Source organism: Arvicola amphibius, chromosome 6 (assembly GCF_903992535.2).
Source record: "Arvicola amphibius chromosome 6, mArvAmp1.2, whole genome shotgun sequence".
Lineage (NCBI taxonomy): Eukaryota > Metazoa > Chordata > Mammalia > Rodentia > Cricetidae > Arvicola > Arvicola amphibius.
The window spans coordinates 148,140,062-148,167,988 of record NC_052052.2 but is presented as its reverse complement, the minus strand read 5'-3'; the positions used below and the strand labels follow the sequence as shown (position 1 = coordinate 148,167,988).

Genomic DNA, 27,927 nt, shown 5'->3' with positions numbered 1-27,927 from the left:
GGTCCTGAACTTGGCATTCAAGGATGACTGTGGAGCTTTCCTGGAAGGCACCATGGCAGCCTGTCTGTGTGGGAGTGGCAGTCGCTTTGTTTAAAGTGAGTTTTAAATTACACCAAACAGTGAGTAGTGTAGAGGGGAAAAAAGGAAAAGAAGGTGGGGGAGTCAGACCCAACAGTCCTCCTCCTCCCCTTCCTTTTCCACTTCTCGGTCCCCCATCCCCCTAGGCTCTGGCTGGTCCCTGGGGTGTGTTTTTAAGAGCATCAGGGTCTCGGCAAGGCTGTTGCCCTCTAGTGTCTGCCCATGAAATAACTGCTCTGCATTGTGGGATTGGGTCTACAGGGCAGGAGCTGCTGCCGCAGTGGTGGGCTCGGCTTGACTATGCATGTCCTGTGCTTCTGTAAGCAGCGTCAGGGTCAGCCCAGGGTGGGGATGTTTGAGGACCATGGTGAGCCCCACACTTCCTACTGTCTTTACAGTTAGCCAGGGTTGCCAGAGGAGTTGCTTCCAGCTGCCACCGAAGGCCAGAAAGGTAGCGTCAGATCCCTGGAACTGGAGTTTTCAGATGGTTGTGAGACGCCATGTAGGTCCTGGGATTGAAACCCAGGTTCTCTATCTAAGAGCAGCAACTGCTCTTCATGGCTGAACCGCCTCTCGAGTCCTAGCTGATGTGTTTTGTAAAGCTTATATCCAAGGGCAGCCCTGGTCAGGCTGACTACCCTGGAGCAGTGAGGAGCTTCCGTTATTCCAGCCACTTGGTATTTTCCTTCAAATTTGCTTTAGCTTGTGTCCTGTCTTTCCCATTCCAGGGACTGTACTGGGGCACAAGCTGAGGCTCCTGCTCTCTGCTCCTTGCTTTGCACCTCTGCCCCTCCCTCACCCTCCCAGTGAGTTCCTCCCCTGCCGCAACACTCCCCTTTAGCGACTGAGACTGCACATGAAGCCATGGTAGTGTATATTGATTACATTTCCACTATAGACCAATCTCTCTTCCCCTGGAGCTCTCATTGCTATATTTTGAATGTGTTTGGTAATAATTCATCCTTGGACTGCAGGAAGATGCAGGCGCAGAGCCTTAGCTGTGGTCTCAGGGACCAGCCTCCTTGACGTCACTCCGCAGGTCATAGAGTGCCACCCTCATTTGTTTATTTATTTATTTGTTCATTCATTCATTTGTTCATTTATTCATTTATTTTGGGGGTGTTGAGACAGTTTTGCTGTGGGATAATGCTCTTGAACACTGTAAAGATTTGTCACTCGTGTTAGTTCAATAAAATGCTGATTAGCTCAGTTCTCAGGAGGCAGAGGCAGGCGGATCTCTGTGAGCTCAAGGCCAGCCTGGTCTATAAGAGCTAGTTCCAGGACATGCTCCAAAGCTACAGAGAAACCCTGTACAAACAAAAAACACTGATCAGTAGCAGGCAGGAAGTGTAGGTGGGGCAATCAGACTAGGAGAATTCTGGGAAGAAGACAGAGACACCATCACCAGCCAGACGCAGAGGAAGCAAGATGAGAATGCTGCACTGAGAAAAGGTACTAAGTCACGTGGCTCAACATAGATGAAAATTATGAGTTAATTTAGGTTGTAAGAGCTAGTTAATAATAAGCCTGAGCTAATATACCAAACAGTTTATAATTAATATAAGCCTATGTATGTTTCTTTGGGACTGAATGGCTGTGGTACCAGGTGTGAAAGAAATTTCTTTCTACAGGGTTTTTCTGTGTAATAGCCTTAGCTGTCCTAAAACTAGCTCTTGTAGACCAGGCTGGCCTTGAACTCACAGAGATCCTCCTGTCTCTGCCTCCCGAGTGGTGGGATTAAAGGCATGTACTACCACCACCCAGCTCTGAGATCCTTATTTTTATGTTCATAGAATGGCTGTTAGAGCTCCAGACATCAGCTCTGAGTTCCAGGTAGCAGCATGAAGATGAGCTTAGGGTCAGAATGCTATTGTTAGCCAATTTTGCAGAATTGTTTCTAGTAATTTCCACTTATATATCTTTGGCTAGAACCAGGGCCACTTAGAAATGTGTTGAACTGGGCGTTCTGCCCACCTAGGAACATTTAGGATCCTGTTACCTAGAATGAAGCAGGAAGCATCAGAGGCAGGGGGGTGAGCATGCTGGGAGGAAGGGAAGGGGAAAGCTGCTGAGCTTGGGGAGGGTAGATGGACTGGGAAGGAGGTGCACCCAAGACAGCCTTACAGGTTGGGTGGCCGTCATCTCCATGGATCCAGACAGTGGGTGGGGCTGGAGGTGGGTGAGCATGCTGTAGTGGCCCGTGCCTTCCTGGGTCTCCCATCCCTTGTGTCTTACTGAGGTGAGGGTTTCATTTTGTGGCTCAGGGATATGAGTGTCCTGTGACACTCACAGCTCTGGGAAAGGGGAAGTTGGGGTTTTGAAGTCCTGTGCTGCTGCTGAAGGTAAACTTTAGGGGGGCCTCTTTATCACCCTACACAACATGCACATCTATGTGTCTCCCAGCTAGGGGTCTGTCTCTTTGTAGCGTCTGAATTGTCTCCTGTCCTTTGGGTCATAGTGGAGCGTCCTTACAAGCAGCATGCGTGTTCATCAGCTCCCAGGTTAATGGTGCTGTGCTGTGTCTGGTCTGGGCCCAAGCGCTGGGCTCTGTACAGGATCTGTGTTTCACAGTTCGCAGGTAGGCAAATTCTTTCTCTGTGTCTGGTCCCCTGCACCCCACTCCTTCCCCCAGGATTTTATATAAACTTAAACAAATACTCTGCCACTAAACATTTGACTAACTAGTTAATTCATTAAATTCTGAGCCAGGGCCTCCCTGTGCAATCTTGGCAGACCTGGAACTCACCATGTAGACAGAGACCTGCCTGCCTCTTCCCCCAGAGTGCTGGGATTAAAAGTGTGTGCCGCAGCCGGGCGGTGGTGGCGCACGCCTTTAATTCCAGCACTCGGGAGGCAGAGGCAGGCGGATCTCTGTGAGTTTGAGACCAGCCTGTTCTACAAGAGCTAGCTCCAGGACAGGCTCTAAAGCCGCAGAGAAACCCTGTCTCGAAAAAAAAAAAAAAAAAAGTGTGTGCCGCCACATCCAGTACTCCTTTGTTTGTCTATTTGAAACAGGGTTTTACTTGTAGCCCTGGCTGACCTGGAACTCGCTATGTAGACTGAACTGGCCGTGAACTCACCGAGCAACCCCTGCCTCTGCATTATGATTTAAGGCCTGTGTACTTTTTTACTTTCGTGTACAACTTTTACTTTTGGAAGAACTGCCTTCCTCCCTTTCTTCTTTCAGTTTGTATTTTTAAATTTTATTTCAGTCCAGGTTTTATGTAGCACAGGCTGGCCTCATGTAGCTAAGGATGGCCCTGAACTTTCCTTTCTTCTGCCTCTACCTGCTGCTGCATCACCATGCCTGGGTTTATGAAGTGCTGGGGCTTGAACTCAGGAGTTTGCACATGATAGGCAAACACTCTAACAATGGAAATACGCACCCAACCCTTGAAGGAAGGCAGGCAGCAGAGTGGCATGTGACCCCTACCTTCATGACCTTGGCTGCTGTTCAACCTCATAGGATGTCACCTGGGACCCTCACAGCTGGAACCGTGTGCACACAGATCAGAGGACCTTCTGCCTGTCATAGCTCCCTTGCCCTGGCCATCTCCAGTTTCTGCAAAGCACAGGGCCTTCTGGGCTTAGACCCTTATTGGGCATACTGCAGAAGCTCTGGACCCAGAGGGTGTTCAAGATCAGGGTGCATGGCTGTCCTGGCTTTCAACGCTTTCATCAGCAGTGTGGGTGCTCAGCATTGGAGGAAATTGGCCCTGGCTTTAGAATGCCCATGACGTGTACCCCATCAACTCACATCTCCATTCCTTATTCTTGCAGGAGAATGGGCTCTTGCTAGGCAGGGTGCACTGTGGACTTGCTCAGCAGAACCCAGATTTCATAATTGTGTTTCCCAGCTGCTGCCTTAGTTCTTGGCTTTCTGCTCCTCTGGTTGGATGAGGATAGGACTCACCCCTTGCTGCTGAGCTGCTGTGAATCTGTAGGGTAGGGCTAGGTCTGGGCTGACCCCTGTTCTGTGACACCACACCCTGTAACTGGAGTCTTTCTTTTGTATGTCTCCTATAATTGCTTTTGAGCTATAGCAACCAGTCACTTGAGGAAAAGATCAGCTGCATTGGCCTAGAATATTCCACTCCTTGGAGGAAGGAGGGGTTCAGGCTATTCTGGCTTGAGGACGCTTATAAATGTGTTGGGATGGAGGCCAGACAGCCTCTCAGGGCTGCACTTGAGGACAGGACAGAGGGCTGGATAGAGAGGTAGGAGCAGCTGGCCCTCTCCTCTGTGGGAGGCAGGGGAGGTCTGGCAGGCAGGTAGATGCTATACCAGCCTTGGGTCCACATCTGGGAACTGTTGTGCCCTGTCATCTCCTGCTGGCCACACTCAAAGGTGCAGCCTACCTGTGTAGCAGGGCAGCTGGTGTGACACAGTTTGATGTGTTGGGCTCTGGTGGGCAGGGCCAACAGGCTCAGAAACGGGTCCTGATGTGTGCTTGGCCTCAGGCCTGACTGGGGTAGGTGAGGACAGGGTTGGGCTCAAGAGCCTCATGGCCATGATTCCACCAAATACCAAAGCCTGTTTTTCTTTTCCTTGTTTGGATAAATCAGAGTTAATTGCTGGTGTTTCCATGGTAATTAACTTCTTCCCAGTGAGGCAGGAAGAGCTCCCAGTAGCCTCTTGAGCAGGCTGTGTGTCCTCTGTGGAAGCCAGCTACTCCTGCAAAATGAGGCCCTGAGGGCATGTTTTCATAGGTGTAAAGGTTAGTATGTGTGCTCACATACCATATGTATGTGGGCACATATGTTTGTGTATATTTACGGCTACATGCACGTTTGTGCCTCTGCCTACATGTGCACTCTTGCATGTGTTCTCAGCCATGCACCTTGACACCGAAGACTTCTGATGTCTGATAATTTTCCTGGGTTAGCATGTCAGAAATTGGGAAGTGAGTCTCCCAGGGAACTGAAACCCGACTTGTTCCTTTCATTTGTGGCTTATCACAACACGACTGGCTTTCCCTCTAGCTGCTTATCTCAGATCACGACCCACCTTGGTAGGTCCATCTTGGTGTGTTTAGCCTTGTGTCTCTGCAAGGTCTGCCTTTCTGGTGGCACCACAGATCCTGAATGCCCTCATGTCCCTCAGCAGACAGATTCAGACAGGACAGGCAGTGGGAAGGGATGAGTCGGGAGATGACCGAGAACCTGCTGGAGCTACTGTGACCTGTAGCCTTTCTTTCCTTCTTTTGCAGGTTGGAAGGGAACACCAGTAACCTTTGGCATGAGGTGGTGACGGTGGCCACCGCCAACCTGGCATGTGGGGACTCAAGAACCCTATCACTCATGGACTCCAGTCTGTGCTGCTGGCCCCAGCCCTGGGGCTCTGAGAAGTCCCTGCTGCCACACCACAGCTGCCTGCTGCCATCTCTGTGTGTCCACTGCTGAAGGACTCGGTGGCCCCTGCCCATGAGGATGTGTGCCCCCATCAGGGGGCTATTCCTGGCCCTGATGGTAGTGTTGGGGACAGTGGTGGCATATGCGCCTGTGCCTCGGATCACCTGGGAGCATGGAGGTGAGTTCCACAGCTGTGAGGGCTAGTGGCTCTGGAGGGCATGGAGATGCATGCTTGGTGGAGTTGGTCAGGGCGGGCTTAAGTCGCTGGGATGTCTGAAGAAGGATGCCGTGCGAGCAGGAGGCCCTGCTGGCTGCTTCAGGCCCCACAGCAGGTGCCAGGCTTTAGTCAGAGTGCACGTGTGACCTCAGGAGCTCACAGTTTAATGCCTGCTGACTAGAGGCACCTGAGCTGCCCTGCTGAGATTAGATCAGAGGTCTTCGGGTCAGACTTCCAGGACGGGGCACACAGGCCACACAGCATTCCAGGGAGGGATCAGAGGGCCGGGAAGCGAAGTGCAATAAGAATGCCCAACTTGCCAGGCGGTGATGGCACACACCTTTAATCCCAGCACTCAGGAGGCAGAAGCAGGCAGATTTCTGTGAGTTTGGGACCAGCCTGGTCTACAGAGAGAGTTCCAGGACAGTGAGGGCTAAACAGAGAAACCCTGTCTCAACACGTGCCCTCGCCCCCCCCCCCCCAAAAAAAGAATGCTCAACTCTGAAGCCACCTGGACATGTGGGAATACTTAAGCTAAGCACCACAATACGTACTGAGAGCCCCCACACTCAGGAGGCAGAAGCAGGAGGATCATGAGTTCCAGGCCAGCCTGGGCCACGCAGTGAGCCCCTAAGAAAACCAAGACTGCTCTTGTCCTTCTGTGTTACTGTGTTCCTAAAACTGCTACAGGAGTAAAAGGAATGTCCCTTGTCTCTGGAAGTTATGGGCATGACTGGAAATTGTTGAGAGACCTGTGTCCACTCATCTTGACTTTTTTGAGGGGGTGGTGGGGAAAGAATATGGGTCCTGCACACACGAGGCAAATGCTCTACCATTGAGCTATGTCCTCAGCCCTAGTACTGAATTTTTGTTGTTGAGGGTTTCAAGTAAGTAAGTTTCCTGAGTGGGAAAAATCCTGAACCATTACGTTTTCTTCTAAACCCAAAGTGGATGGTTAAAGACACGCTAAAGAGGTAGAGGGTAGACCAAGTGTCTGGTGTGTGGTGTGCTGGACGCCCCCGGTATGAGGGGTTTGGAACTCAGCAGGACTAGGGGACAGAGAGGGCGCTCAGGGGTATAGCCTAGGGATGCATCCAGCCTTGGGACTCCAGCCATGGGCCAGCCCCTCTCACATTTGGGGGATGCATTGAGGTTATCTGGGGTCCTGAGGACTACTCCATGGTGGAGTAGTGTGACACAGTTGGCCATGTGACCAGGCTGCTGCTGACCCCGTGGGGTGAGACCAGGGTGCGTGCAGGCCAAGCAGTGATTCCTTGGCTCTTGTTTTCCTTCCCTTCTCTGCTGCCCACAGAGGTAGGCCTGGTGCAGTTTCGTGAGCCAGGCATCTTTAACTACTCGGCCTTGCTGATGAGTGAGGACAGAGACACTCTGTACGTGGGTGCCCGGGAAGCTGTCTTCGCACTGAACGCGCTGGACGTCTCTGAGAAGCGACATGAGGTAGGTCCAGCGCCCTCCCCGCCCGCCCCAGGGGCTCCCTTCTGCCCATACCTCTATACAGATCTGACTCAGGACTCCACCAGCAAGGTCACCCAAGAAAAATCTAGGCTGTTTCTGTGTCTGATTTGTGTTGTATATACATGGTCACCCTTAAAAGGATGAGAGAGTACGGGGGCTAAAAATGACTGAAATTCATTATATACATGTATAAAACTGTCAAAGGAAAGAGAAGGGGCCGAAGGGATGGCTCAACAGGTAAGGCACATGCTGTCAAGCCTGGTGACTTGAGTTCAACCCCCGGACATGCGTGATAGAGAGAACCAATGCACACAAGCAGTCCTCTGACCTCCACGTATGTGCTGTGCATGCACAGCCATATTTACATGTAATTAAAATGTAACAAGCATGTTTAAGGTTAAAAAAAAAAAGAACCAGGATGTGTGTGTGCTGGAGAGATGACTCAGTCATTAAGAGCACCCACTGCTCTTCCAGAGGACCCAGGTTCAATTCTCAGCACCCACAAAGCAGCTAACAACTGTCCGTAACCCCAAGATCCGCCACCCTCACATAGATACACATGCAGGCGAAACACCAAGGCAAATAAAACATAAATTAAAAAAAAAAAAAAAGAAGCCAGACAGTGGTGGCACACACCTTTAATCCCAGCACTTGGGAGGCAGAGGCAGAGGCAGGTATATCTCTGTGAGTTCCAGGACAGTCATGGCTGTTACACAGAGAAACCCTGTCTCCAAAACAAAACACAAAAGAACAAATGAAAGCCCCGCTTTGGGGTGTAATTGAATCGGTTCCCGTTTTGTTCTGAGTGTGTGTCGCGGTGAGTCATAGGACATCCTTAGGTGTCTTTCCTCAGGTACCGTCCACTTTTCAAATTTTGGTTATGTTGAGACATGGTCTCGCGACTGATCTGAAGCTTGTCAAGTAGACTGGCAGCCAGCAAGCCACAGGGACACTCCTGTCCCTGCCTTCCCAGAGTTGGGATTACCTGTGTAGGGCCCCACATTGGGACTGCCAGTGTATGAGGCCACACCTGGGATACCAGTGTGCGTTGCCATACCTGGCCTTTTCACATGGATTCTGAGCATCAAATTTGTGACCTTATGCATCACTGCAAACACTTCTCGCATGGAAACATCTCCCCAGCACTCCGCTGTTCCTCTGGAGCAAGTCTGAAGGCTGTGTTATCCTGCTAGTTTGGGGATAATGGTCACAGAGCATCAGGAAGCTCTGGGGATGACTCTGGCCTCAGCATCTGCCTGATCCTTGACCCTCTTCTCGGTCTGACTTTATTCTGGCTGCGAACCTCTGTGCTGAGTTGTGTTGTGCGTTTTCTATTGGTGTCTGTTTTGTCCCATCGGTTCCTTCTAAGGGGCGGCTGCAGTGACCCGGGCTCTCATGCATTCATGCATTCCTCCTACAGGTGTATTGGAAGGTCTCTGAAGACAAAAAAGCAAAGTGTGCAGAGAAGGGGAAATCAAAGCAGGTAATTGTGGGTCACAGAGAACCTGCGTGCACATTTCTTAGGATTTGGACTTGGATCCTCTCAAGGACCAGGGCTTCTCTCTACATGCCCACCGGGTAGCATGTGATTCCGCTGGACTCAATCCTGTTCTCTCAGCTCATCTGCCCCACCCCCACCCCGTGTCAGGATTAGTGCCCTGGAGAAGCCTTTTCAAATGGCCTGGCCTTGTGAGTACCCGCCCACTAGTACCTGATGTAAAATTGGCTAGTCCTCCCCACCCCCCATGTTTCTGGGTTCCCCTGCACCCACTGAGGTCTGAGAAGTTACAGGGGTTTGGTTGGCTGTTTTGTTTTGTTTGTTTTAGTTTTGGGGTTTGGGGTTTTTTGTTTTTATACATCAGTGTGGTGCCCATTCAGGGAGACTGGGCCTTGGATCCCTTTTCTCAGGCACTCTGGGTACCCACCTGTGCCCACCTGGTGCCCTGCAGATACCTCAGATGTTCTTAGATCACAAGAGCCAGGTTGTTCCTGATGGTGGTTATGATGGCTGAGTGATGGCAGAGTTTATTAGTTGTGGACTGATTTCAAAACAAAGATTAAAAGAAAAAAAAAAATAACCGGGGGCTGGAGAGATGGCTCAGCGGTTAAGAGCATTGCCTGCTCTTCCAAAGGTCCTGAGCTCAATTCCCAGCAACCACATGGTGGCTCACAACCATCTGTAATGAGATCTGGTGTCCTCTTCTGGCCTACAGACATACACACAGACAGAATATTGTATATATAATAAATAAATATTTTTTAAAAAAAGAAAAGAAAAAAATAACCCACTAATTTTTCTTTTTTTAATTAAACTTCCTTGGTTAAATGTGAACTGAACACACTTAGACTGCCGTACTGGTCTCTAACTGCAGTGTTAACTCAGGAACTAAGAGGTGGGCAGGCATGATGATGGGCTCGCTGTCGTGCAGACAATCCATGTAGCCGAATGAGCTGTTGCCTTGTACTGCTACACGTGGGGACCCACAATGAACTTGGTAGGGAGCCCTCCTCTGAATGATTCCCCATCCATTTGAAAACAGTTATTGAAAAAAAATATAAAGAACAACTTTCCCACTTGGACATAATTTCAGGCTATAGCCCGTATAATCTGAGCACTGTCCTGCTAAAATAGCACATGGCTTGCAAACCATCATCTTTGTTTTCCCACCGGGCCCTCAGGGATACGCAGCTGGCTGTACCCTTGGGTTTAGCCTTTTTTTTCTGACTTCTACTAGTCGCTATTTCTAGTTCTGTGCTGGCGGGAGTGTAGGGTGGGGTCCCCACGAAAGCAGAAGGAGTCTGTACAGTGTCTGCTTTGGTGATATGGGCACCAAAATGAATGGTGTGCTTAGCAAGGGTAAATACATTGCCATCTGTCGTGGGTACCCCGGTACAATTTGAGGTCGGCTCTTGTTTGGTCTTGGCTTTGTCTGGTCAACAGATACTGACTGAGCATCTTATTAGGGACAGAGCTAAAGTCATGCCTGGCACTTGAACTGCCTGTGGACTGCAGAGATAAAGTTCGCGTTGAAGAGCCTGGTGCACTGTGCAGTGTGCCCACTCTGTGGGCACAGACAGATCAGCCTGGGTGGAGAAGAGGACAGGGCAGTGGGTGACTGGCCTTCACCATGGGGACATGCAGGTTCTTTGGTGGTTGCCTGTTGATTGTGTATGTGTTTCCCTTGCAGACAGAATGCCTCAACTACATCCGGGTGTTGCAACCACTCAGCGCCACCTCCCTCTATGTGTGTGGGACCAATGCGTTCCAACCCACCTGTGACCACCTGGTAAGGCCCCAACACGTCCCTCTTACCATGTGTTCACACACCAGCCTGGCCAGTGTTGAAAGGAGAGGCACACTCGCCCCTTCTCTCTGCAAGCCGTGTGGACCAAGAACTACACAGACTTCCTACAGCTCTGTTCCTCCTGACCAGGGTCTGTGTGCTCCAGAGGATAATCTACAGTAGCCATACTTGCAGTGTGGGATAAATTAATTTATTAAGTACATGGCAAGACAGCGTCAAAAGATAATTACCAAGAGATAGATAGATATCAAAACATCAAATTGGGTGTTTAAAATGCCCCTCAGAAATCAAGGAGGTCTCATTAAGGCAGCCTGTTGGAGCTCCCAATAGACAGAGCCCTGGTCACAGCAAAGGTTCGCTTGGGCGAGGCTTCTAAATAAAAAAAAAAAAACAAAAACAAATAGCAGCAGAGAGACTATGTCATCAGATAAGGAGCTTACAAACCGAGGGAGTTGGCAGTCACTTCTGCCTGCCCCCCACACTGTAGGCACTTTTATATCATGAGATAAATAATAGTAACCTCTTTTGCAAACGATTCACCTTCTAGCTGCTCCCAAGGGCTTAGTGTTCTTGGGTGTTCTTCATAGTGTTCTTACTCTTGGGTTCTTTGCTGTTCTCTCCGCTATGTCACAGGGTTGAGGGATAGCCCATCCCCAGACAAGAGGTTTTGGAGACCCTTTGCAAAAAGCCTGCTTGGGTCTGCAATGGGGGAAGTGCAGCCCTACTTCCAGAGACAGCTGCTCTGTGCACTCAAGCAGCATATGGGAGTTCACAAATACACTGTATATTACAAATCCCTCACCTTTGCCCTTGACGTGACCAAATATTTGACAAAAAGCAACTCAAGGGAGGAAGGCTTTACCTTGGCTCACACTTTAAGGGAATAGAAAGCATCTCAGAAAAACAGAAGGCAGACAGGGATAAGAAGTAGGGGTGCCCCCTCCCAGAAACTGACTTCCTCTGGTAGATGTTACCTCTACAACCTTTCCCACCATAGTGCTACCTGGAAACAAACCCATGAGCCCATGGGAGACATTTTACAGATAAACCATAACAAATATGAATGAAACATACTATATGGCTTTCCTCTCTTTGCTGGGCATAGCTCCAAAAATCTCCACTGATGACAAAAGCTTGGCTCTTATTAAGCCTTAGTCTGTGTTCTGATGACCGTGAGGCTCGGCATTTGAGGAACGGTAGCACGTACCATGAGGGTCTGCTGAACATGGGGGAGTGACCACCCTGGCAGGACAGGGCAAGGCAAGGAGGCAGGAGACTTAGTTCATTGCTCTGCTGCAGTTGGCTGCAGATGACTGGAACCACAGATGGGGGAAGAATCCAAAATGAAAAGCTTCATTCACCTAAACTCTCAATTAGCTGAAATTTAAAACCTGTTCCCAGTTATAGTTCAGCTAGAGGCTAGGCATGCTAGCATGCAAGAGATGTTGGATTTTGATCCCCAGCACCACACATATATAAGCTTAGACCATATGCATATCCACCATACATACAGAACACACACACACACACACACACACACACACAGTGTCAGACATATAACCAGACAAAACACAGACTCATTAGACATTCACTTAGGCAGCTAAGGGTGGTGAGGCAAACCAGAAATCTCCAGCGCTTTTGGGAGACTCCTGAGTATGAGGTCAGCCTGGGTTATAAGATAAAGCTCAAAAGATTCTCTCCAAAGGAAAAAAAATATCAAGAGAGAAATAAGAAACCAAATAGTGTATAGCTGTCTGGGGGAGAGAGCCACTGCACAGGTCTACCCGACTGACTGTATTCTCTGATGCAAAAAAGATTGGCACCGTGTGTGTGTGTGTGTGTGTGTGTATTCTGTATGTATGTATGGTGTATGTGCATGTGGTGGGTGTTCTGGGATGTAAAGGCCCTTGGTCCTCAAAGATAGACATCTTAAGTAGAAAACAAGGAAAGCAGACAGAAAGGAAAGGCGGAAAAGAAGAGAGTGGTGTAGTGGAGACATCTTCACATTGGCACCTCCTGACTAAACCCTCATTGGTCTAGTTGGAAGTGTCAGCTCTATTGTTTACACTCCAAAGCAATACCTAGGTATGGGGTAAGGGAATAGAATGCTTGGCTTAAAACTAGACTAGGAAATTCTAATTTAAAAAAAAAAGAAGAAGAAAAAGAAAAAGAGGAAAGCTCCAACCTCCATCAGAGCCTACCGTGTGGTGCATTTGTGCACCTGGACCACACTGTACCATGTGTCATTTTTTGCATGTGTGTAGCTGTTCATTTTTGTGATTGTGTGAGTGTGTGTACACTTGATAAAGCATGACCTGTGGTTCCCATAGGCCTTTGCAAGAATCTCTTAAGAATGGGGGCATCTGGTCAGATGGTACTGGTGCACACCTTTAATCCCAGCACTAGGGAGGCAGAGGCAGGAGAATCTCTGAGTTTGAAGCCAACCTGGACTACACAAAGTTCCAGGACAGTCAGGGCTACACAGAAAAACCCTGACTTGGAAAAAAAAAAAACCAAAATAAACAAAATTGGGGATATTTTCCTGCACAACTGAATTCGTTATTGTAGCTAAGAAAGCACAGTGGTTGTTAGTCCCCTCTGTCTTTCTTCCCTGTGCAGTAGCTCAGAGCAGGGCATAGCTCAGTAGCCTCCAGGCATCCCTGTGAGATTTGATAATAGATGTGTATTATTATTTGGGCCACGCTGTCATCCCAGCTCATACTTCCTAACCTGACTGGTGACCTTTATTGCTTTTACTGGACTATTGGGCATTGCAGCCATTCTTACCTGTGAGGCCCTGTGTGCCTGCTGGCCTGTGGCTTCCAGCCAGCTGTTTCTGGCAGGGCTGGTAGCTCCTGACTGGTGGACAGCACTTCTCCTCAACCTCTCCAGTCTGTTAGGTGTACAGTGCCTGCCCCCTGTGAGTTTCCTAACACTCCTGAAGTGCTGGCCGGTTGCCCTGTGAGGTGGCTCGTGTCTCTTCTATTTTTCATCCTCTGTATCTTCTGTAATCGGTCTGTGAGCCTCTTGTATATTCAGAAGTGGAAATACCTTATCATCACTTGTGGGCATTCCCGCCAGTTTGTCACTTGGCATTCCACCGTGTCTCATTTTTCCCTGTATGAGAACATTCTGATTCATATGTATTAATGTTTGGATGTATCTGGTTTTTTTCTTTGTATGTGTCCTGTTTCTTGTTTTGTGTTTGCCACCTTGTCAGAAGCTAGAGTTATCTGAGAAGATGGAACCAAGGTCCAGAAGATGTCTCCCTCGGGTTGGCCTGTAGGCAAGCCTGGAGAGTATTTTCTTATTAGTGATTGATATGGGAGGCCCAGACCACTGTGGTGTATGAGAAAGCAGGCTGAGCAAGTCACCAGGAGCAAGCAGAATTCCTCCATGGCCTCTGCTGTGTCTTTCCTCCAGCCAGAATTTATTCAATAGCAAATTCTCAAGGGTTCGTGCTTTTTAGTAACATCAATCTGCTGTATAATCCCACCTGCCTTGGTGATCGGGGCGAGGCAAACACAGGCTCTTCTATTCCTGTCTTTTGTTTGTTTATTTATTTGTTTGAGACAGGGTTTCTCTAGGTAGTCCTGGCTACCCTGGAACTTTCTTTGTAGACCGGGCTGACCTCCAACTCAAGGGATCCACTTGCCTCTGCCTCCCGAGTGCTGGGATTAAAGGCGTGTCCACCCACTCCCTGCTTTTATCTGAATCTTAACTAGCAATGAATATCACACAGCATATGACGACTATAAGTGTAAGGCATATGTATGGCTATAGAATAAATACAGGTTAAAGAGGCTGAGGTTTCAGAACTGGGCTTGGAGAGTCTGTGTTGATTTCAAATGAGACCAGTGCTGGGAAGGAGCTGCTACAGTCAAGTGTTGGAGAGCAAAGCCAGAGGGAACCGGCTCCAGTGCATACCAGGTGATAGTTGGGTGTGGAGGGCCAACCATCACAGTGTTAGATGCCCATTGCTTCCTGGGGCCAGATGAGGAAGTTACACCTTCTCCTGGGGTCTGCTTTCCCAGGCATTCTTAATGTGAATATGTGCCCTGACTCTCAACTTCCTCCTGGTGGGTTCACAGGATGGCTCCCTTCTCTGTTCCCAGGAATAAGTTGCTTATCAGTTTGTTTTGGGTGGATGGTGTGGTGTGCAGGTCCATCCTTGTAAACGGAATCTCCTGGGGCAAAGTGCAGCCTGGAAACCATTGTTTTATAGGATATGATGGGGCAGCTTAGAGCACAGCGTGGCCTATGTTGTTGTAGCGAGCTTGGTTTTGCCATTAGTAATCAGAATGGATCCTCCTGGTGCTGCTGGTAGTGGATGAACAGAGGTGAGGATTCCATGGTTTTTGTCTGGTTTGTGTTGCCCATTTAGTAGTGTGGTTGAGCAAGCTGAGACTCTGATCCTGCATGTCCCGGGTTCTGTAATATGCTCCCAGCGCTGGACCCACATGGTCAGGGCACGTTTGCTCCCCACTTTTGGTCTTCATGGTGCAAGGTCAGATGTTTTCTTTTTCTTCCATTGTAGAACTTGACGTCCTTCAAGTTTCTGGGGAAAAATGAAGATGGCAAAGGAAGATGCCCTTTCGACCCTGCCCACAGCTACACATCAGTCATGGTTGGTGAGTCCTGCCTTTGGGGCTCCTGCGCTCTCTGAGTTTATGGTGGCCCACCTGGGACACTCAGCTTTTCCCCCAGTCCTGTCTCCCTTGGTTTCATTCTGACACTAGCTGCTTTCACAGAAGGTGAGCGTCCCACTGCACAGGCCCCTCAGTAAGAGCTTTGGAGCTCATCATTCAGGCCCCACTGCAATATCCCATGCTTCCGTCAGTCATGTGCATACCACTTAGATGCTCCTGGAGCCACAGCGCCTCCTGCTGTGGTCTTGCACATCAGAGGTTGGTGGGTACGCGCTGTTGTACGGACAGCTCTCCCTGGGATCTGACAGTCAGGTTGAGGGTCCATCTTCACCATCAGTGTAAAATAGCCAGGGGACTTTGTGAGACATTGAGTACTGTGTTACAAAACAGGCATCGTGTGAGGTGGCGCTTCTGTGCAGTAGTAGCGCACAGTCATGCTCGGAGTGTGTTTGAAGTAGGGAAGGCTGGCCCATGCTGCCTGGCGGTGTGGGTGCCCCAGCATCTCTTTGGACTTAAAGTGCCTCCTACTTAGGATGGCTTTCCAAGGTGTCGCACGCTGAGGAGTGTCTGTTTCAGCTGTGGGAATTCTCATTGGTGATTAGCTATCCTATTACCCTTTAACCTAGAAAAACTTAATTAAATTTGACGACCGTGGTTGTCCTGGTAAAAGAAAAAGTGTTGATGTAGGAAGCAGAAAGGCATATCACAGGAGTCAGGGACGCCCCCTTTCTCCAAGGGATTAATGAGGGTATAAATAGATTATGGTAGCCTGGTGAGGTATGATACCTGGTGGAGGTGGGAGCAAGCATGAGGCTTGCTTATAGGCCAGCCTGGGCTAATGTCGAGATCTCATGTTAAACAATCGTCCCCAGCCTCCACCTCAGACAGAAGGACTGATTGGGTTTCCCCTCTCTACCCCCTTTTTGCCACTGCAGGGGGAGAGCTCTACTCTGGGACATCGTATAATTTCTTGGGCAGCGAACCCATCATCTCTAGAAACTCCTCCCATAGCCCCCTGAGGACAGAGTATGCCATCCCGTGGCTCAATGGTAAGAAGTGTGTGCTGCTAGCCTCGTGGGTGTGCCACTTCATTTTTCCCTCCGCCAGTCGCCAAACCATGGGGAACGGGGTGGGTGGGGGTGGGGGACTGTGGCTCATGTCAGATCCTAGGCAGTAGAAACTCTTTGGACTGCTCAGGACCCACACCGGAGAAGGTGTCTTGCTCTCTGCTAGCAACATTGTTTTAAATCTGCTTCTGTCGCACCCCTACCTTCCACCTCCCCCCAAATCAACTTGGGAATCTTTAATGAAGCTCTGATGGGAAGAAAACAGACATAAGGTATGGGGCGCCTCGGGGGTCAGGCTAGGTGTATTTAGATGTTATATTACTGAGAGACAAGCATGTCTGCTGTCTGACTTTAGGGTGTAGATGATGGGGGGGCTACTTGTGGGTCTTTTCTTGGGGATGCTGGCCAGTGAGATCATGGTCTTTTTGAATCCGGCCCCTTGGTCTGGAGTCAGACCCTGGGATCTGTGATATGTAGGAGACAGCCAGTTCCTCCTTGGAGGAGGATGTCCCCATGTCACTAGTGTGACATGTGCACTGTATAGATATCCTAGAAGGGACGCCTCCAGCCCTAAGGCTGCACTGGCCAGCCTGGGACATCATGGGGAACAGGTAGAGAGGTGGCAAGGTGGCTTTGTATACAGGGCCAATCCTGTGATACTGCTCTGCAGAGCCCAGCTTCGTCTTTGCGGATGTGATCCAGAAAAGCCCAGATGGTGCAGAGGGTGACGATGAGAAGGTCTACTTCTTCTTCACGGAGGTGTCTGTGGAGTACGAGTTCGTTTTCAAGCTGATGATCCCACGAGTCGCCAGGGTGTGCAAGGTGAGTGCTTCACCCTCTCCCCAGGCCCAGTTCCCACCCATAGTCCCGGACAGGTGCTGCTATTCCTGTCTCTGGGAATCGAGGCACAGTAGGAGATGGAACAACGACCGGTGATTAAAGTGGCAGAGCCGTATGGATGCTTTCTCTCTTAAGACTCCAAAGAGGATTGGGAAGGTGGGGTAATGGTTAAAATTCTTGCCACAAAGGCAAAAGGACCAGAGTTCTGATCTCCAGAATCTATGTAAATGGATTGCAGGTGGACCCCTGTAATGCCAGCCTAGAGCAAGCCTGCTTAGAGGGACTACCCTCATCAGCAAGCTCTGAGTTTGATTGAGAGGCCTTGTCTCAAAGAATAAGTTGGAAGATTTCTGTTATCAACCTCAGGCCTCCAAATGCACCCACACATGAGTCCATGTGGAGGCGCACCACATGTGCATATACATGAAAAGGAAAAAAAATTGAAGGGGGAGAAGAAAGCATTAATCCTTTCCATGTGTGTGACTAATCACGGGTAATTGAAATTGCAGGAGACAAGGCCAGGAAGGGAGCAAGCTGTAGTTCTCTCCAGCCCTGAGTCGTCTGCAGTTCATAGCTGCCTCTCAGTCATTGGCTCACTGAAAATGAAAAACATCTAGAACTTTGTTTAGAATCAGGCAGGCGGAGGGGACGTGAAAGGGTCTCTCAGTGGTGCGCTTACATGTTCCCTCCCACCCCCGAGATGGTCTGCAGGGTCGGGGTCTGTGATGGGAAGGAGGCCACCCGTCACTTGTCCAGCTCCTATATGCTCCTTTGTGGGTCACAGCTCAGAAAGCTGCGGGAGCCAAGTCCAGTAGCACTTATGTGACACTTGGGGTGACAGATGTGGTTGTTTTGGTTGTCATTGAACGTGTCTCTTTTTGTGTTCTGTGATCCCAGCCCACGTGGCAGTAGTACTGCGCTTACGTCCGCAGCAGACTTGGGCTAGCCTGGTGGGTGGGGACACATGAACTGGCTGTTTGTGTGGCTGCATTTGTGCTGCCCCTACCACGCACTGTCTCTGGCATTCCAGGGGGACCAGGGCGGCCTTCGGACTTTGCAAAAGAAGTGGACCTCCTTCCTAAAGGCCAGGCTGATCTGCTCCAGGCCAGACAGTGGCCTGGTCTTCAACGTACTGCAGGATGTCTTCGTGCTGCGGGCCCCAGGCCTCCAGGAGCCTGTGTTCTATGCGGTCTTCACCCCACAGTTGTAAGTTAGTTCCTCTGGCAGTTGGAGCCCGCCCGCCCTGATGACCTGCTACCCTCCTGACACTCACGGTTTCCCCGTCACAGGAACAATGTGGGTCTGTCAGCGGTTTGTGCCTATTCGCTGGCCACGGTAGAGGCAGTCTTCTCCCGTGGAAAATACATGCAGAGTGCCACGGTGGAGCAATCTCACACCAAGTGGGTGCGCTACAATGGTCCGGTGCCCACTCCCCGGCCTGGAGCGGTAAGCAGGGTTCCCGGCTCCAGGGAGGGCTTATCTTCCCTTTGGGTCTTGGGCCCCAAGCATGAGACTGCAGACTGCAGATTCCCGAGCTTACTTGTAGCCGGTTGCATGGCAACAGGAGTCTCTGCACTGGGCCGAGTGGCTGCTGGGCCTGGGGGTGAAGAGGGAAGCTTGTTCTTTTCTGATCTCTTCCACGTGAACAGGGCTCACCACATGCTGCCCAAATGAGAGAGTACCACTGGCCTGGGTTCTTTTGAGAAACTGACATTGCGCAATGGCAGGCCCACTCGATTTCCCGATTTCTACAAAGAAACCTCGCTTGTCAGCAGAGCCTAGGCTGTCTCCTGAGGCAGCCTGTCCATTAGACAACAGGACTCACGTTCTGGCCTCCTAAATATAGTAAATTTAAAGCAAAGGAAATTCTAGGGTTGCCTGCACATTGTCGCCATGTGGTGAATGGGTGTGTGGGGGTGGCTTTTAGATAGTGCCCTATCTGGCTCTTGAAGATCTCCCCAGGACCAGCTTCTCTGTGGGTACACCCCTTCCCCCTCCAGTTATTCTGGTGTGCATGCAGTGTTCACTGAAACATGGCTAAGGAGCTGGGACAAAGGAAAAAAAAATTCTAGCCCTTTTTCCTTTCATGCTACTTAGAACTTGGCTCTCTCTCTCTCTCTCTCTCTCTCTCTCTCTCTCTCTCTCTCTGTGTGTGTGTGCGCGCGCGTGTGTGCGTGTGTGTACATGTTAAACAATATTTAGCATGCTCTCTTCTCACAGGGAAGCTATGAAATGAGTGTTTTTAATTGGAGAGGTTTGCTGAGTGTTTTCATTGACACCTAATTCCTCTGCTGCTCTAAGACAATTATGTCATGTGGCTGTGCCTTAAAACCACTGCTCCTGTCCCCAGGAGGTCACCTCAGCCCTGTTCCTCTTTGGAGAAGTGTGACTGTGGCCCTCCAGGGCTGCTGATGCGACCTCTCTTCTGTGCTCAGTTGGAGCTAAGAGAGTGTGTTATCACGCTGCTTTTTCCCACAGTGCATCGACAGTGAGGCTCGGGCAGCCAACTACACCAGCTCTCTGAATCTCCCGGACAAAACACTGCAGTTTGTAAAAGACCACCCTCTGATGGACGACTCGGTGACCCCCATAGACAACAGACCCAAGCTAATAAAAACAGATGTAAACTACACCCAGATAGTGGTAGACAGGACCCAGGCCTTGGATGGGACCTTCTACGATGTCATGTTTATCAGCACAGGTGGGTTCCTTGGTGAGACTGGGAAATTCACGAGGTCATTTGTGGGCAGATCTGGTATCTCCAGGCGCCCAAGAGGTTTGGAACAGCATGAAGGGATTTCTAAGACATCCCTGCACCTGGGAGCTTCTGTAACTATCAGCAGGCACCTGGGGCACTTGTTATATATGCAAGTCCTGGCCTGTGGGACAAAGTAGTCCCCGTTGTCATGGAACCAGGGATTGGCCTGGTATTTCCTCATTGGTAGTGGGAGACCCTGCCCCTGTCTAGGAGGAGCCAGGCTCCATTCTGCCCTGATTAGCCTTAGGAGGCAGCACAACTCCAGACAAGTCTTAGGGGATGGGGGTGAAGAGTTGGAGCTTAGCAGCTGGCAGCGTCCCCGGGCCCACTGCCTAGATGATTTGAGCATTTTGCTTTCGCCTGCCTGTCTGGGCCCAGTCTCGCCAGGTAGAGTGCAACAGCAGCCACCTTACAGCCAATGTGACTCAGGTGTCAGGATGTGACCTTACTGGTGAAGGTCGGTGGCATCCACCCTGGGGCAGGGGTGATGCTTTGTGGGAAAACTGGAGTGCTTATAACTTGAGCTCCTGATTATTTTGCCAAGTGCTGCTCTCCACTTCTAAAGCAAAGGTCTTGGTGAGGGAATAACTTGAGCCTGCGGAAGTGTGAGTGGTCACCATCAAGGTTGGCTGCCTCCTCTCCTATCGCTCTGGCCGAAAGCAACTTAAAGGAAGGGGGTATGTTTGGTTATAGTCCGTCATTTCGGAAAGTCAGCTGGGAACTTCAGCGAGTCACATTGCACTTACAGTCAAGAGCACAGAAATGAATGCATCCGTGCTGCCTGCTTTGCCGGGTTGCCCTACGCTTACCTAGCTAGCTTCCTTCACTTACATAGTCCAGGACTGCCTGTTGTGGGGGCAGTGCCGCCACAGTGGGTGAGGTCTCCCCATGTCAGTCAACAATCAAGACAGCCCTCCACAGACAATGCTACAGGCCAGCCTGATCTAGGCAGTTCCTCTGCTGAGGCTCTTTCCAGGTGATTCTAGGTTGCAGTAAGGTGACCCTTAAAGCAAGCGTTTCCCTCCTCGCTGACCTGGGTTTCGACCTTGCAGACCGGGGAGCTCTACATAAAGCTGTCGTCCTTGGGAAGGAGGTGCACGTTGTCGAGGAGACCCAGCTCTTCCAGGACTATGAGCCGGTCCAGACTCTGCTGCTGTCGTCAAAGAAGGTAATGTGGTCTGGGGCAGACCTGGGTGCTTGTCTTCTCCATGGTGAAGACTGGCTGGGATGGTGTCTCAAGGTTTGGCAGCCTCTGGCCTAGATGAGCTGGCTTGGAACTCTCACAGCATCTTCCAGAGGATCTATAGCTTGGGAAGGAGGCATGGCAGAGCCAAGGAGGTTGAATATACTAAGCCACTAGAGCTGGTAGCTGGCACTTTTGGGTCATCTCTAACCTGGGGAAACACGTCCTTGTGCCTCGAGCCCGAGAGAATGTGGGCTGTGCTGTGGGACATGGTACATGTGCTGATTGGTAACAGCTCACCCTGTGGTGCTCCCAGCATGTCTCTGACAGGCTTGGCAGGCTTGGCAGCCAGAGTCTCAGTCCCAGGTGCCCAACTTTGTACTCTGGCTCCCACGAGCCATGGAAGCACACTGATGGCCAAATCAGCCACACTGTGTGTTGTCTAAAGTTTCCATAGATCATAAAAATACTCATTTTTAAAATGTATTCTCAAGCAATTAAAAATGTAAACCTCTACCAGTTATGGTAGTGCATGCCTTTAATCCCAGCACTCTGGAGGCAGAGAGGCGGGTGGAGTTCTATAAATTCAAGGCCAGTCTGGTATGCATAGTGTTTTCCAAGATAGCCAGGGCTGCGGAGAGAGAAGAGGGGGAGGGGGAGGGAGAGAGAGGCTGTGAAGAGACATATAAACAAATAAGATATACAAATTATATAAATACATAAATAAATTATATATAAATTATTTATTTATTTGGAGCCCCTGAATGGGACATGGTGCTTCACACCTGTAGTCCCAGGCCTTGGCAGGTGGAGGCAGAAGGATCAGGAGTCAAGGCTGGCCTGAGCCAAGTGAGACCCCACTGCAAAAATAAAAGGAGGTATAAAGTCCTTTAGCTGGTGGACTGTATAGAATATGCAATATGCAATATGGACATATTGCAGCTAGGATAGGGCAGTAGGTACAGACTGTGGGCTCTCCCAGATCTCGGCTATGCTGCGTGTTGCCATGTGTTCCTGGGCCTCACTGTATGGCCTCATAAGGTGATCTCTGTGTTTGTAAGCTTTCCATGATGTGACTGTTAAGAGGACGTGAGCCTCATAGGTGCGGAGGACTGGGTTTGAGCAGCACAAGACCCAGGGAAAACCAGGAGCAGGGCCAGCACCTCCCTGCTGACAGTTGCCACCTGCCTTGCTCCATGCCTACCTGCCAAGGTGCTCCCTGTCCTTGCCAGGACTCTGATGTGATCCACTGTGAGATAGGTCCCGGGTCACTCTTTTGGCTTCAGGTGCCAGTGCTAGCTTCTTGCCCGTACCCTCGTCTTCGATGCCTGGCTGGTTCTGAACTCTGGCCTGGTGTTGCCTTTCCCTATGGATTGCATATCCGTGGGCCCCATGTTTGTGATTTAGTTCCCTTTAGGGAGATAGCCACCACAGATGCCAAGGGGCCATCAGTCACTTACCCGTGTGCTGGACTTCTGCCAGCACCAGGTGGGTAGCTGGACCTGGCCTGCAACTAGTGCCGTGACACGTCCCTGTCCTGGAAGTCAGTGCCTGGCAGGGACTGAGCTCTGTGTGGCTACACTGCAGCACCAGGACTGGTTTTGGTGACTCTTCCCTCACAAATACAGGCAAGCAGAGATCACATGACAGTGTCTCTTGCTGGGTGAAATTTGCCTGCTTTCTGTTTGTTCTTTGCACGCTGTGGATGGGTGTGGTCGCACTGACGTTCTAGATTCAGAGACGAGTGATAAGGATGCTTCCTTATCACAGGTGCGTACTCTCTGCCAGGAGGCAGGACTGGCCTTTGAAGGCTGTGTGCCCTTTGGCGTCTAGCTGTAGTGCAGTGTCCTCTACCGTAAGTCCAGGGGAGCAGTATGGGTATCAGATTGGGAGTGGGAGGCAGCTGCAGAGGGCTGTTGTGAGCTTCTCAAGACACAGAAGTCTCTTTACCCCAGGGAGGGCTCCATGGATGGAGACCAGTCTACCTCAGTGAGCCAGTGACTTTGGGGAGTTACCTACAGGGTATGAACGAGGGAGTATTTCCAAGAGCGTGGGTGATTCAGAGGCAGCAGCTGCGTCAACAAACAACCTACTCTAGCGCAAGCAGCATTCCAGAAGCTGTGACCACAGAGCTCTCTACACAGCTAGCAGGCAGCTGCGCAGGTCTCTCCTCGTAACCTTGGGGAAGAGGGACTTGTGAATCTTACAACTTTCCAGCTTCTGAAGTTTTTCTTAGTTTCTGAGTCTTGTGAACCTCCCTCTGCCCTCTAGGAGGGAGTGTTCCAGTCAGGGGAAATAGGGATAGACATTGTCGGAAGAGAGGCTGGTGCAGAAATCCAGTGCCCTCAGCCCTAGCCAGCCCAGATGTGGAAGGGTGATGTCAAATCCCAGGCCCTACGGATCCTCGGGTGTTGTTTGAGTCCTCCCGGGACACAGTGCACTGGCCTGTGTGTTTTTATACACGATTTCTCTCTCAGTTTGCTTTTCTGTTGCTGTAATAATCGACTCTGACCAGAAACAGCCTGGGGATGACAAGGTTTGTTTCAGCTTCCCCTTTCCAGGTCCATCAGTAAGGAAAGCCAGGACAGGAACTGAAGCAAACACGTGGAGGAAGCTGCTTATGGGCTGGTCCTGTGGCTTCTGCTTCGCTACTGTCTTATAAAGCCCAGGACTACCTGCCCAAGGGTGGCATCACCCACAGCAGGCTGAACCCGCCTACATTAATTAGCAAATATGAAAATGGCCCGTAGACATGTCCACAGGCCAATCTGATATAGGCAATTTCTCAACTCCAATTCCCTCTGCCCAGGTGTGTCAAGTTGACAATAAAACTAATCAGGAAACTACCCTTTAGGTCTTGGTGGTTAGACCTTGTGGCCTGTTCTGAGCCAGGGAGCCCTTCCCTCCCTGCAGTGTTTGAGCGCACGGTGCCTTCCCCGGGGTTGGTAGAGAAGCTGGCAACCTCACCAGTGTCTAGTCCTCCTTACACCTGCTGTTTGTCTCCCACACACAGGGGAAGAGGTTTGTCTATGCTGGCTCCAACTCGGGAGTGGTCCAGGCTCCCCTGGCCTTCTGCGGAAAGCACGGTACCTGTGAGGATTGCGTGCTGGCGCGGGACCCCTACTGTGCCTGGAGCCCAGCTGCCAAGGCCTGTGTTACCTTGCACCAGGCCGTGGGCTCCAACAGGTATGAGTATGGACGGGACTGTGAGTATGTGCTCCGTGGACAGGCTGGAGAGTAACGGGTGTCTGTTGTCTTCCAGGGCCTGGATTCAGGACATGAATGGTGACACAGCCTCGTGCCTGGGTGAGTGGCCCTCCTTTGCCTTCCTGCTCAGGATGCCAAAGTTCCCGGTGTTTCCATTCCACACCGCTCGTGTGTGTTTTGTTTTCCATTCTCCTCCCTGAACAGAGGTCGGGCGGCATGCAGCAGACCTGTGACCTCTCCTTGTGGTGCACCCGTGGTCTTTCTCTGTCCCTGTGATTCCAGCAAGAGTGCAAAGCCACACAGGGTGTATCGGGTCACCGGAGAGCATGTCCTGCCCCACACCAAGCTCCTCTGCTTACCTGGGCTCCTTAAACAAAACCTGAGATTGTTAAGAATGAGAAGGAAGGAGCCCTTGGGTATGGCCAAACAGCCTAAATTGAAAACCAGTGATTCGGGAACATTTGGTGCAGGGTCATACTTCAAGGAGAAAAATCTTACACTAGAATGGTAGTTTCATGTGTAAAATGTCATTTAAAGTAATTTAAGGCTGGGGAGATGGCTGTTTGTAGAACCTAATTCGATCCCAGAACTCACGTAAAACAGCTGGCCATGGTAGTTTGTGCCTGTGATTCCAAACCTAAGGAGGGCAGGACAGGTGGATCCCTGAAACTTGCTGGTCCCAGACAGCCTAGCAGTGGATCCTGGCTCAAAAAAAGAAAAAAAAAAAAAAGATTAACTATATTACCTGATAGACTTCTGGCCTCTATATATGAACATACACTCGCACACAGAAAATTGTACAAAATTCCCTTCAGGCTATATGTATAAGGTGTCACTATATTACAAATGAAATTTCATATTTAGATTTTGGTCCCCTTCCGAAGATAGCTGTCTCATTTTATATATGCAAATATCCGCAACCCCAAACATTTTCCCGTCTCTGGTATTTCCAACAAAAGACACACCTATAATTAGTTCCTGTCCTCTACTACTGATGGCTGGCCATTGGGGAATAGCCGTGACCAGAGGTAGACATAGTATCTCGCAGGGCTTCTAATCCGCCTTTCCAGCACATGAGGTCAGATGGGCCCAAGCCCTGTGCCCCCTTCCCTCACCAGCCATGTCACAGACATGTAAGAAGAGGGTCCCTGGTTGCTGGCTGGCCCACCTCAGCCATTAGCAGATCATTTGGCAGCGGACCCTGGGTACTACTGCAGATGGGGGAGCTGAGCAGTGCACAGCCCTCCAGCCTGCTGAGCTTTCACAGGGACAGAGTGAGAATAGGGGCGTCTCAGAGCTGTCACCGAATTCTTCATTTCTGGGGGCTGCTGCCGGGTCTCGGATATCTTTATTTTGGTCCTGAAGATTCCATCTGGCTCCAGTGGGTGAAACTCTCTGCTGTCCTGTGGGTATTAACCTGTTTTTGAGAGCAATTGAGTCGTCAGACGGAGTTGTTGATGCTGAGCACATTTATTTTGATGTTCCAGATAAGAGTAAAGAAAGTTCCCATCAGCATTTTTTCAAGCACGGTGGCATAGCCGAACTCAAATGCTTCCAAAAGTCCAACCTGGCTCGGGTCGTGTGGAAGTTCCAGAACGGCGAGTTGCAGGCTGTGAGTCCCAAGTATGGCTTTGTGGGCAGGAAACACCTGCTCATCTTCAACCTGTCGGAGGGAGACAGTGGCGTGTACCAGTGCCTGTCGGAGGAAAGGGTGAAGAATAACACAGTCTCTCGGCTGCTTGCCAAGCACATCCTGGAAGTAAAGGTGGTTTCTCAGACCCCCACGTCGCCTGCCTCCCAGGCTGTTCAGACAGAAGGTAGTAGGATCACTTCCAAAATGCCGGTGGCATCTACCCAGGGGTCCTCTCCCTCTACCCCGGCTCTGTGGGCCACCTCCCCCAAGGCCGCTACCCTACCTCCCAAGTCCTCCTCCACCGGCACATCCTGTGAACCGAAAATGGTCATCAACACGGTCCCCCAGCTTCACTCGGAGAAGACAGTGTATCTTAAGTCCAGTGACAACCGTCTGCTCATGTCCCTCCTACTCTTCATCTTTGTCCTCTTCCTCTGCCTCTTTTTCTACAACTGTTACAAGGGCTACCTGCCCGGACAGTGCTTAAAATTCCGCTCAGCCATGCTGCTTGGGAAGAAGAAGCCCAAGTCAGATTTCTCTGACCTGGAGCAGAGTGTAAAGGAGACTCTGGTGGAACCTGCGAGCTTCTCACAGCAGAATGGCGACCAGCCCAAGCCAGCCCTGGACACTGGCTATGAAACCGAACAGGACACCATCACCAGCAAAGTGCCCACAGACCGTGAGGACTCCCAGCGGATCGATGACCTCTCCGCCAGGGACAAACCGTTCGATGTCAAATGTGAACTGAAGTTTGCAGATTCGGATGCTGATGGGGACTGACGCTGTGCACCCCAGGCCATGTCCCGCAGTCTTTGTGGAGAGTGTCGTGTTGAGCCCGTTCAGTAGCCGAGTCTTGTCATTGTGCGCCAGCCTCAGTCCTTTGTCTCTTTTCTCTTGGGTTGAGTCTGTGACTTGTCCCTCTTTGTCCTTTTGGGAAACAAATATCTATTCCAGTCTCAAGTCCTGCAGTCGTCGGAGCGCTTATTTAAGATGAACCTGAGCCCTTTGTGTACTGGGGAGCGATGGCCACCTCTGCGGGCCGAGAAGAGTAAACCTTCCTCTTCCCTACTCATAGCAGCCACTAAAAGATAATTTAATTCCAGATTGGAAATGACCTTTTAGTTTATCAGATTGGTAACGTATTACCTGCTGTCCAGATTGGCACGGACTCTTTCTTTCACTTAATTATTTTTTAGGATTTTTGTTCTGATTTTGTTGATGTCTTAGGTCATTTTTTTTAATTACTGAAGGAGATGTTTTAATATTTGTGAGAAGATGAACATTTTCTAGATTTTTGTTATATATGGAGATAAAATATGGCTTATGTCGCTTAAGATTCTCAGGGATAGACTTATTTTTGCTAAATGCATTCTTTCCTGCTGTTAGGAATGGTAGGCCTAAAACTGTCTCTCGGACTCACTCACCCTTTTATTTTGGTGGGTTTTTTTGTTTGTTTGTTTGTTTTTGTCTTTTAATCTTACGCATTTTGAAGGAAATACCATTTTCCAAAATTGTCTTTCTGTGCTTTTTTTTTTTTTCCTACCATACATCTACAAGGTGGGTTTTGAGTAAGGGCAGGTGGCCCAGTGGCTCTGGGTGGCTATTGAGCTGGTCCTATGAGGGGAGGAGGGTTAGTACCCGATGGCCCTGCTGCTGCTTGAGATCTGCTGTCCTAATGGATGGAGCCTTCATGAGGACAACCTTGGTTCTTGATCACTTCCTGTCTCTCCTCCATTACATCTCACATCACTGCCCTTGGACTTCCGCCTTGACTGTCCACGCAAGACAAGACACAAATGGATCGGGTAGTTGGGCCCCCAGCCCTGGGACAGTGACCACAGCATCCCGTGTGACGGCCGCTGCTGCAGCGTGACTTCTGCCAGTGTCTTTCAGGATGGTACTGGGCGGTACGAGCCTAGCATTTGTTTCTCACTCAGTGTGTGTGGAACACTCATTCCATGTAGAGAGCAGTGAACTCTGGATTGCCTGTGCCGGGTAGACGCTCATCTTCAGCATGCCATGGTCTCATCATTCCGTGTAAACATTTGTGTTTATAAGATTTACTTTGTTTTTATTTTTCTACTTTGAACTGTATACATTTGAAAAGTACCCAAATAAACCAGAAGCTTTATCGTTGACTGGGCCAGCCTCTCCTTGGTGGAG

General features: G+C 50.1%; 1 protein-coding gene across 2 annotated transcripts in view; it reads left to right on the top strand.

The window, feature by feature from the left end:
* The window catches only part of LOC119816623 (semaphorin-4D), an 87,687-nt gene extending 59,785 nt beyond the window's left edge, over positions 1-27,902 (top strand). For both annotated transcript variants that reach the window (XM_038333415.1, XM_038333414.1), the window contains 14 exons: positions 5,288-5,607; positions 6,959-7,104; positions 8,543-8,605; positions 10,311-10,409; positions 14,965-15,058; positions 16,012-16,125; positions 16,814-16,965; positions 18,014-18,189; positions 18,273-18,429; positions 19,462-19,684; positions 20,794-20,909; positions 23,938-24,110; positions 24,187-24,230; positions 25,619-27,902. In XM_038333415.1, coding sequence (XP_038189343.1) covers positions 5,502-5,607; positions 6,959-7,104; positions 8,543-8,605; positions 10,311-10,409; positions 14,965-15,058; positions 16,012-16,125; positions 16,814-16,965; positions 18,014-18,189; positions 18,273-18,429; positions 19,462-19,684; positions 20,794-20,909; positions 23,938-24,110; positions 24,187-24,230; positions 25,619-26,544 — 2,589 coding nt within the window. In that variant the 5' untranslated portion in view covers positions 5,288-5,501 and the 3' untranslated portion in view covers positions 26,545-27,902. The remainder of the gene's footprint in view (positions 1-5,287; positions 5,608-6,958; positions 7,105-8,542; positions 8,606-10,310; positions 10,410-14,964; positions 15,059-16,011; positions 16,126-16,813; positions 16,966-18,013; positions 18,190-18,272; positions 18,430-19,461; positions 19,685-20,793; positions 20,910-23,937; positions 24,111-24,186; positions 24,231-25,618) is intronic.
* The last annotated feature ends 25 nt before the right edge of the window (positions 27,903-27,927 follow it).